This window comes from Penicillium cataractarum (assembly GCF_028827025.1).
Source record: "Penicillium cataractarum strain IBT 29864 chromosome Unknown utg000004l, whole genome shotgun sequence".
Classification (NCBI taxonomy): Eukaryota; Fungi; Ascomycota; class Eurotiomycetes; order Eurotiales; family Aspergillaceae; genus Penicillium; species Penicillium cataractarum.
Window position 1 is genome coordinate 2,796,658 of NW_026622740.1, and position 10,861 is coordinate 2,807,518.

Sequence of the window (10,861 nt, forward strand, 5' to 3'; positions counted from 1 at the left end):
CTTAATCGAGATTACGACAAGATCTTTCAATACGTAGTTGGCAAAGTAAATTGGTAATTTAATTTCATAGTGTGAACAAAAGGCATGCATGAATGCGGGTTTTGACCATCTGCCGTAATATTTTCCGACTTCGCATTACGTGGGGTTCAACTCCCCACTGTGCCTTTGCTGCTTTCTCCAGTATAAAGGTCTCGTGCAAGTTAACTCGAAGCTGATCCCTGAATATTTCATTCTTTACCAGACGCCACCGGTGATGTTCATTCAAGAAAGCCACATGTCATCCAACTTGTTACTTTTCGTCCTGATCAGTATCAACTTCTCGTGTTTGATATTGAGTTTGGAGATAACTCATGAAAGCCACCGAGGGGGCATCATTTCCACACAAACAAAGGAAATAACTGCCAGACCTGTTCAAACCTGTCCAGTCTTCTTGATCCCTTTTCCGAAAGGCAAATCAAGATCCATTCCACAGATCCAACACAGGTTTGATCGTGAAACCCAATCTGATCGATGTGAGAGAACAAAAAGGCAACGAGCGGTGAGAAACGCATTCCAACATAGCTGGAACGGGTACAAAACCTATGCCTGGCTGCGAGATGAATTAAGGCCGATCAGTGGTGGCTATAAAAGCTCCCTTGGGGGGTGGGCGGCAACTTTGATTGACTCCTTGGATACGCTACTCATAATGGGTTTGGATGAAGAATTTGAAGCCGCACTTGAGGCCGTCCATTATGTCGATTTTTCCACTCCTAAGATAGCCACTGTTCATGTTTTCGAGACAACAATCCGACATCTGGGAGGCTTGATCAGTGCGTATGACTTGACCGAAGGAAAACGTCCTATTCTCTTTGAGAAAGCCCAGGAATTGGGCGAATTCTTGTATGGGGCCTTTGATACCCCAAACAGGATGCCGGAGATACGATGGCAATGGATAAGGTAGGCGATAATTGTCCTCTCGACTCCCGGGAAGGCATTGCTGCATTCCTAGATTCACTTCGGAACGCATTAACCACTATTTAGGAGCGTATTCGAACATTCAGTAATCCCCAGTGAAAGTACTCTGCTTGCCGAGATAGGCTCATTGAGCTTAGAGTTTACTCGGCTTTCGCAAATTACACGCGATCCCAAATACTTTGATGCTGTTCAGCGAATTACAGACACCCTACATCGCACACAAAGCCAGACTAGACTGCCGGGTCTGTGGCCGCTCTCGTTTGACGCCCAAGCATTGAAGTTCTCAAACAACTACTTTACCGTTGGTGGTATGGCTGACTCCACTTACGAATACCTTGTCAAAGAGTATTTACTACTTGGAGCACAATCGGACCAATATCGTGAAATGTATATCTCCGCAATGGAAGGGATCAAAAAGCATATACTCTTCCATGGCATGACGAAAGATAAGGAAGATATCTTGTTCGCTGGAAATGTCCGTTTTGATTCAAAGTCAGGCCAAGAAATCTTTGAGTATCAAACTGAGCATCTGAAGTGCTTCCTCGGGGGTATGGTAGCGCTCGGCAGCCGAGCATTTGGGCGCTCAGATGACTTGCCCATTGCACAGAAATTGGTGAATGGCTGTATCTGGGCATATGACCTCATGCCAACTGGAATTATGCCTGAGACCTTATACATCAGCGGTTGCCGGAATTATGACCGTTGTGAATGGGAGGAAGAAAAATGGATCCGTGATATTTTCGGATGGCCAGACGGAGAGCCACTGCCTACGAATGTCCGGGAGGCTACACAGCTTATTATTCAGCACCATAGGCTTCAACCGCCAATACTGGAAGTCGCTAATCCAGGATATTTTCTGAGGTAAATTATTCACTCGATGGAGTTGATCGAAAAGCGCCGGGTTGACGTTTTTCCACAGACCTGAAGCAATCGAGTCCATGTTTATTATGTACCGAATTACTGGCGACAGGTCACTGCAAGATGCCGCCTGGAGAATATTCCAGAACATCAAGAAGTACACCAAAGTTGAATATGGCTATGCTGCGCTCAATGATACCCGCGACATAAGGACGGCAAGATTGGATGTTATGGAAAGCTTCTGGCTTGCAGAGACATTGAAATACTTTTACCTCATTTTCTCGGACCCAGAACTGATCAGCTTGGATGATTATGTCTTGTAAGTAAGGCGTCCTATTTTATTATTGGAGATGAAAATTCTGATCAATAATTGAACTGCATTTTGTAGTAATACTGAAGGCCATCCGTTCAAGTATTGAGATATCTCCGTGATTATCTATTATTACCGCCTTGTGAGCTTGGACATTGTTCTGGATACTCTATAAATCATGCAAAGCTTGGTTACTGGTCTCCACTATAGATGACGACAGCTCGATTTTCAACGATAGCGCGAGTCGTTACCACCGTTCCAGCTAGCTGCAGAACAATGCCCCCCTCGTGCACCTATCTGACTGCCTCTGAACTTCTCACTAGGGCATATGAGTAACGGCCAAATTCCAACTGATTCTGCAAAGCTTGTGTATGCTTTCCGTTCGGCAATTGCTGAAGGGGGTTGTAAAGGTAACCACTTCATGATTTTGAATGACGAGGCAGAATTAGTTCCTCATTATGGATATTCCGTGTGTCCTTGTTCTCGTGAGGGTTACTTCTGTATGTCATTTCTAATGATCGTAATGTCCCTACAGTAATATTTGTGTCGGGGAAGAATGTTATCCACCTTCAGGGCCCTCTTGCCATGATATGAGCCCTGCCGTAGTAGTATGTGTGTGTTCAGGAATACCTGCTATTCATATGATGCTATCGGGGCAGAGACATGTAATGTTCTTTGAGGCTTTGGGTTCCGAAATTAGCATTGAATCCTTCATGCTCCTATGAAAACGACTTGAGAGACTGTTCACACCAATTGCCTTGTCAGTAGATATGGTCAGCAACTATTTGTTTCCTTAGCAGCAAATGACGTGGATTAAGCCAAGCGGGTGTTTCCGCGGCATTCTAGTAAGGACCCTAACGACTTTCTAAATTTCAGAGGAGAGTTGACTAGTACAAAGACTACATCACTTATAGACAACAAAATATAATTATTTCCAAAATTAACACATAGGTAGGTTATTGCGCCCTTAAATTTACCACTTCTGTATAAGTAGTGTATTAAGCAATCAATAGCAACAAATCAGGAGATTAGTACTGAGGTAGACAATAAGCGCTAATTACTCAAGCCCTACTTTCTAACGCAGAAAGCCCGGCAAGATTCACCTAACCTATAGAAGATAAAAGACAAGATAAAAGACAACAAACCTAATGGACTTCCCAAAATCTATTTCCTCTTGACCAAAATCAATCAAGCTGACTCGCGGCCAGTAATGCAATGCAGAATGCAGGCCAGCGGATCTCGTTCTCCAACCCCCACCACACATAACGAGGGATAGACTCGATTATAAAACCATAACTACTGAGTCTAATTCGGTACATGTCCGTGCGACGAACTCCGTGAAGAAAACTATATGCTAAATCTACCACTTGAGGCACAATTCATACCCCTACTTAAACCGAGAGCATACAACCAAGAAACCTAACCGCGAGCCCTGATAATTATGCATCATCCGTGATGATACTGCCCGCTCGGCGATCCAAAAATGGGTCCATAAAGCCCCACTGATCCGCTGAGGGTCCGGACGGCGCATTCTTGCATCATCGCCCACCAACTTCCCGGTCGCTGCACCCCGTTGGGTTTACGGTGACGGCGTCCGGAGTACTTTTTTGCCGCCTGCGGTGCCGAATCGTCGGGGTAAGTATGTCTTACCCAGCTCGTTACCCCTCATCATCCGTGTCGTTGAATGCATACTACTGTATGCACGGGTCGAATGGTGACTGAATGGGTTATCTTGGTGGTGGGAGATCTCCGGTGTTACTTTCTATCGTTTATGAAACTTTTTGATGATGTCGATATAACCGGGGCAGGTTTTTAAATGGCAAGTCTATCAGACTAGTTCTTCCGAGGCAAACTCGTGGGTGATCATATAGAACTGTACTTTCAAGGGTGTAAGGTTTGTGCTTGAAATACAGTCTTAACATCAAGAATTCAAATCAAGTCCCACTGTTTTTTTGGCTGTTTCCGTGGATATGGTAGCGAAACCGTTAAACTTGAACCCCCTTGCTTGTGCGGCAATCTTTTTTGTCTGTGGCTTCACCATCTATGCTTGACACTGCTGTCATTTAGAATAGTCAGGGCGAATGGTATATCGATGGCATATGTGAAACACCTTCTTTCCGACTACCCGGACCACAAATTCTCTCCATTCTATACGATATGTATGGCCACTCAAGCCCATCTCGATACCCTCCACGTCGACAACAAACGTAATTCCGTCACCCACATCCCCTCCACATCATAATTTCTTCACGAATCATGATTTCCAATGAGATTGACCCGACTAGCCGAAGTGCATCAGTTTTGGTAGCGTTGATGTCATCAGGGACACCAAACTCCGTTCGTGCTGGGCGGGTCTGCAAAAAATGCTTAACTGCTTATAATTGATGCATCCGGGAGCTTGGCTCCACCCAGCGGAGCCGCCATTCGGCGAACCGGCAGGTTTGAAGATGTGGGTGGAGCGGAGCCTGCATCGGCGGGTTCCCATGCATTTGTTTCGTAAGGGCATTGGGAGAATCTGCACACGTTGGAGTAGGAAATACTGGACACGGGGAAATAATCCTTGAAGGCCCCACGATTGCATCTCGTTGCCACTTTTGTGTGTGGCTTGGAGAAGGGTTGCTCGTTAAATAGAGCGCGCTTGCCCTCGCATCCCCTTGGGGTTTCCCTGTTTTCTCCCTTCTTTCTCCATCTGTTTCTTTAGTCCCAAACTTGGACTCCTCAATTCGATTCTTCCCTTCCCCATTCTTCAATTATATACACGTGGGGATCTATTACAAGTATATCCCTTCTTGGGCAGGACGTGCACCCACCACAGTATACATATACTTCCTACGCGCTCTTCTATAGTCACCACAACAACACACTTCCATCATGGCGCCTACATTTGCTGGCATGTCCGGCAGGCCACTTTCCCTGACAGTGTCCACCATCGCCACGATGGGTTTCCTTCTATTCGGCTACGACCAAGGCGTAATGTCAGGCATCATTTCCGCCAACGCCTTCGACGACGTCTTCACAGCCGCCAAGAACGACTCTACCATGCAAGCCCTAATCACAGCCGTCTACGAGCTAGGCTGTCTATTCGGTGCTATGTTTGCCCTTTTTGCCGGTGACCGACTCGGTCGTCGATGGATGGTCATGTGTGGTGCTGCGATTATGATCATCGGTGTCATAATTCAAGTCACTTCCTTTGTTGGCCATATTCCCCTCCTGCAGTTCATGTTTGGCCGTGTCATTACCGGTGTTGGAAATGGCATGAATACTTCGACCATTCCAACTTACCAGGCTGAGTGTTCTCGCACCAGTAACCGTGGCCTGTTGATCTGTATTGAGGGTGGTATTATTGCCATTGGTACAGCGATTGCTTACTGGATTGACTTTGGTGCCTCGTACGGTCCTCCTGATCTGGTCTGGCGTTTCCCGATTGCGTTTCAGATTGTGTTTGGATTCATTATTATCGTTGGCATGTACTTCTTGCCCGACTCACCTCGCTACCTCATCTCCAAGGGTAAGGTGCACGAGGGTGAGTATGTACTTGCCGCTCTTGCTGGAAAGGAAATCGACGACCACGAGACTCAGCTGCAGAAACAGCTTGTCATTGAGTCTATCGAAGCGTATGTCATTTTTCATATCTCTCGATTTTAACATCTACTAACACTTCTCTAGTGCTGGTGTCGCCGAAGGCGCTGGGTACTCCGACCTTCTCACCGGTGGAAGGACCCAACACCTACGTCGCATGCTGATCGGTTCCTCTTCACAAATCGCCCAGCAACTGTCCGGCTGTAATGCCGTCATCTACTACCTCCCCGTCCTGTTGAAGCAGTCCCTCGGCCAAACCGAGTTCATGTCCATGCTCATCGGTGGTATCAACATGATCGTCTACGCCATCTTCGCCACCTTCTCCTGGTTCTTCATCGAAAAGATCGGTCGTCGCAAGCTCTTCATCGGCGGTATGACCGGCCAAATGGTTTCCATGATCATCGTCTTCGCCTGCCTCATTCCTGGTGGCACCGGGCCAGCCAAGGGTGCCGTATTTGGTCTCTTCTTGTACATGGCCTTCTTCGGCGCTGCCATGCTGCCTCTCCCTTGGCTGTACCCAGCCGAACTGTCGCCCATCCGCACTCGTGCCAAGGCCAACGCCGTCTCGACTTGCTCTAACTGGCTGTTCAACTTCACCGTTGTCATGATCACGCCCGTCATGGTGTCTCATATCGGCTGGGGCACGTATCTCTTCTTCGCCGCTATGAATGCTATCTTCATTCCCCCTATGTACTTCTTCTATCCCGAGACCGCTGGTCGCTCTCTGGAGGAGATCGATATTATCTTTGCCAAGGGGTATTGCGAGAAGATTAGCTATGTCAAGGCTTCGCATGAGTTGCCTAGGCTTACCGATGAGGAGATTGAGCAGAAGGCTGTCGAGTATGGCTTTGCGGATGCTAGCCCTGCGGATCCGGAGAAGGGTACTGCTTCCCCTGGGTCAGAGGAGGAACAGTGTGAGAACGGTGTTTAGAAGAAAAAGTTGTGTACAAAAGTATTATTTGACCTGAGGTGTCGAGTTATTGCTTTTCTTTTCTCTGTCAATGTGATGTCTGTGATGTCATTTCATTCCGTTTTCTTGGTCAGTGACAGAACGTTTTAGCACTGAGCGCTACCCTCTGCTTGGTTTGAGATTACGTCTTTGAAAACTAGCATTTCCTCTATATACCCTTCGCTTGCATTTTCGATTTCAATGCCAGGTTCATTGCTCAAAATCAATTGCGGTCAGAGTTGGGGATCTGTTTTAAAGAGTCCATGTAGATACATTAATCTAAAAAAATATACCCTGTGAAGGTTCGCATGAACGGAACCATAGAAATCTGTGTTTAGCCTAACAAAGTGATAGGTCACCTCTTACGTTCCTCGCAATGCACAGTTAGATCCATTTGATTTGAAAGCGACGCTTTAAACATCTGTACGACTAAAATGTAGAAGAGCTGGAGACGAGCTTGTGCGGGGAAAACTGTCGGTTGCTCAAGTCGTGGATATTTCTACCTAAAGTTCATCCCCCAAAATATATAGTTCCCTAAGATCTTGGCTTCACTTAGTCTATTCGTAGACTAAATGACTATATTTATCCGAGGCACCAATCATAATCCCAATCAATATACAAGTATGCAATGCCAGTGCTGGAATGCGTGGCAGATTTGTATGCAAGTCATATTTTGTTAGCGCGTGGCGTTAGCCTCGGCATGGGAGGTGGCTAGTCTCTCTCTAGTGAAATAAGGAATCCCTGCATGAGGCTTAAAACGATACTATAAGAATAAAAAAAAAAGAGAAACTCTCATATTAACAGATGACCACAAGCACAATAATAGTCATTCAGCCCATGAGTCAGTCACGACACCCTTGCGCCTCGTAAGCCCTTGACTCAGACTTTTTAATAGTGTCAGTTGCAAGGGGAGAAGAGAAGAGGATCACCCGCAGCTGACCCTGCGAACCTTGACAAACCTTGGAACACGATCGATCGGCTGATTCCGCTTTGTTTGGTTCCTTGTTTTTAGCGGATTTCGGTCTTTCAGCATTTCATCTCTTTCTTACTGCCTCCTCCTTCTTTCTTATCCTCCACACGTCTCCCCCCGCAGTTTCTCAACTGCATTCCTTCGGCCCTCCCGATCATGCGAATGCGGACGGTCGGCCCCGCTCGCCTCGACCCCGCGCCATGAGCTCCTCCCTCGAGGCAAAGATAGTCGTGCTCGGCGCACAAGGTACCCCCTTCTAAAGACTCCTCGTTTAATCACATACTAACATAACCCCCAAAATCCAGGCGTCGGCAAAACCTCCCTCGTCCAGCGCTACGTCCGCAACGCCTTCGACCCATCCACCACAACCTCCACCGTCGGCGCGTCCTTCGTCACAAAGCGCGTCCTCGACACAACATCCGACACTACCGTCCGTCTCCAAATCTGGGACACAGCCGGCCAAGAGCGTTTCCGCTCGATCTCACGCCTCTACTACCGCGGCGCACACGCCTGCCTCCTCTGCTATGACATCACCGACGAAAACAGTTTCCAAGAAATGGCCGGCTGGCTACGCGAGTTGAGACGGAATATCGGCGGCGCCGAGGACGATGCCGATCCCCTCGTTATCCACGTCGTCGGGACGAAGAGTGATATCGTCGCCGAGGACCCCGGAAAGAGGCGCGTTCCGTTTGAGCGCACGATCGCGTACGTCGCCGATCAGTTGTATCCGAGTCGGGCTTCGACGCCGCCGCCGACCGCTGGCATGGGCAGTATGAGCATGAGTATGGGGATGGGCCTTGGGTTTGGGTCTGGTGTTTTTGGAACAGGTGCGGCGGCGCCTGTGGTTAGTCCCGGTGTGTTGCAGAGTCCGGATAGTAAACGGAGTTCTGCGTTTTGGGGCCAGGAGATTGGGTGGGATTGTTGTCATGAGATTAGTGCCAAGGATGGGGAGGGGATTGATGAGGTTTTTCGTGTTATTACGCGGAAGTTGGTTGAGCAGCGGAATCGACGGGATGCTGAACTCGCCTTGTCGGCTATTGGTACACCTGGGATTGATGTCCCTATCGGTCCGTTTACGCCGGGGGTTGTGGATGGGAATGGCAGTTTCAGGCTTGGATATGGTGATAAACGACGCAGTTGGTTGGGATTGGCGACGCCGACTGTCGGTGAAGCCGAGGAGGTACAGGTGATGAGTACCGCGAAGAAGCGAGGACGGTGTTGTTGATGGTCTTTTTTATCGTTTCGTGTTCCTTTTGGTCTGGGTTTTTGGCTTTGCTCATACATTGCGATGATATCTCTGGGGTGGTGGGCTGCATTTAAAGACTGGCGTTCTCGTTTGGCGCTGGATCTATTGATCTATTGATTTCTTCATACTGACTTTGTTTCGCTTGAATACCATTCATCAACCTACGTTTACAATCTACGTTTATTCTTTTCGCCTAATTACTGGGGAATATACCCTACGTAAAAATTGCAGACTTCCTCGTCCGCTATCGCAGAATCTGCACGACGACGCAGGGGAGCTCTATAGAGTCGTCTGTGTCTAGGCTACTATGAAAGGTCGCCTGAAATTAGCTGATCACCGTTGCTAGTCCTTACAGTTGAGATGTGACACGTTGAGCTTTGCCTCTTACGGTAGCCCGTCTTGTATAAAATGTAAATCTCCACCCCTAGAGTCTGGAATTTACCAACGCTGTGATTCTGTTCATATAACTACGGCTACCGTTGTTTGGCAGAATGAAAGTACATATCATATCACTCACGCACATAATAGACCAAACTCCGCTTAACAAGACTAGATCTCAGAATATCACAGTGAGATTAGCTGATATCACTTTGCTAGGCCCCTGAAAACATGCATTAAGTATCCCCCTCCTGCGTAGGTGACGCGTGTCGCATTCATAAGCAGGAATCATGCGGCTCTAGACAGCTAGGTGCTATGTAAGCACGTCCAGAATAACCTAGAAGACAATTCTATGGCCCGGATTCCACCTTTATCATTCGAGTCATCGAATCTTTCCTCCGAGGTGACGAATTGAAGCATAGCATGCATACCAGTGCAGCTGTCGGGTCTACTGCAGATAGATTGGACCCGAGTACCTGGGTATCGACCAACAAACAAGCATAAGGAAATCCTGCAGGCTATCTATCATATTTTCAATAATTATCTTTAAAAATGAGCAATTGTTAATGGTCAATCAAGGATATACTTCTTCCGTTGCACATGATGTCACTGGCCCCTTGAGTGGACACGAGTGGATCTCCGGGGTAAAAAGAGGGCCACCGATCGACCGGCGCGACTCAACTGACACTCACCAACCTCCGACTTCCCCTCCAGACAATTGGCTTTCGACCCTGCATCCGTGCAGATTAAAACCCGGGTTCCCAGAGGCATCGAAATTACTTTCCGAACAGTCATGCAGTGGACTCCTCGACTGCACTGCCTTCTCGCAGGGGGTTGCACAGCTGTCATTGGGTGATTCCAATGTCAACTGAAGTGTACTGCTGGTCTCTCCACTTTCAATCTCACTCCGCTCCGCGCATTGGATAATCTCCGCCAACGCTCAGCCTCACTGGCTAGTCTCTTGGCCCTCTCGCCTGCTGCTCTGTTGGACTTTGGAGTCCCGGTACTCTGTCCTCCGTACTTCGGACAAAGAGCAGAGTACAAAGCTTGCACTCCATGGTGGATGCACGATTGTACTCGGTACTTTCGTCCATTATGCCTACATCACTGGTCTCTGCAGTATCTCTGTCGAAGCCGTGATAAGTTCATCCGACACTTCGGAACTCGCCTGGTCGCTAATCGACCTGTCCGCCACCCAATCCCCCTCTTCTACAGACATGCAGGTTAGCGCGTCTGGGTGAGGAACCCGGTCCCCCTGTTGTTCGCCTTTTTCTTTTTCGCTCCAGATCAACCTGGCAGGACTCGCTGAGTGGCCCGTGCTGCTGCTTCTGTGCGAAGCTCGCTGCCTTTTGAATGCTGGGAGATTTAGAGCGGTCGGTGTTAACCCCGGTCCTCTTTCTGTCTGGCTGTCTGGGCATTTTCTTCTTTTTCCTTGATCATCGATCTCTTGTCTTTTCCCAAGACCTGTCTTTCCCTTGGTATTCTTTTGGTTGTGGTTTCCTATCCACTCGTTGCTATCGGCCATCTACCCCGGCTTCTTATCTCCGGCCGTCGACTCGTGTGACACACTTCTCTTGTCGCTACCAAGTCTGCCTCTGCCAGCACCCAGCAATCGTC

The 10,861-nt window shown here is 48.1% G+C and overlaps 3 protein-coding genes across 3 annotated transcripts; all 3 read left to right on the plus strand.

Moving 5' to 3' along the window:
• Nucleotides 1–241: 241 nt before the first annotated feature.
• N7496_005514 (glycoside hydrolase family 47 protein) lies at nucleotides 242–2,231 on the plus strand (the record flags this gene model as incomplete). The annotated part of the gene is made up of 4 exons (XM_056698443.1): nucleotides 242–936; nucleotides 1,021–1,815; nucleotides 1,874–2,131; nucleotides 2,201–2,231. Coding segments are annotated over 4 exons (1,779 nt in total), but the record flags the coding sequence as incomplete, so codon positions are not given.
• A 2,762-nt stretch (nucleotides 2,232–4,993) lies between these two features.
• Nucleotides 4,994–6,632, plus strand: N7496_005515 (putative MFS monosaccharide transporter; the record flags this gene model as incomplete). Its single annotated transcript, XM_056698444.1, has 2 exons — nucleotides 4,994–5,736; nucleotides 5,789–6,632. The coding sequence occupies 2 exons, from the start codon at nucleotides 4,994–4,996 to the stop codon at nucleotides 6,630–6,632; spliced, it is 1,587 nt and encodes a 528-aa protein (XP_056556969.1).
• Nucleotides 6,633–7,820: 1,188 nt separating this feature from the next.
• Nucleotides 7,821–8,845, plus strand: N7496_005516 (Rab family GTPase; the record flags this gene model as incomplete). The annotated part of the gene is made up of 2 exons (XM_056698445.1): nucleotides 7,821–7,866; nucleotides 7,926–8,845. The coding sequence occupies 2 exons, from the start codon at nucleotides 7,821–7,823 to the stop codon at nucleotides 8,843–8,845; spliced, it is 966 nt and encodes a 321-aa protein (XP_056556970.1).
• Nucleotides 8,846–10,861: the final 2,016 nt, after the last annotated feature.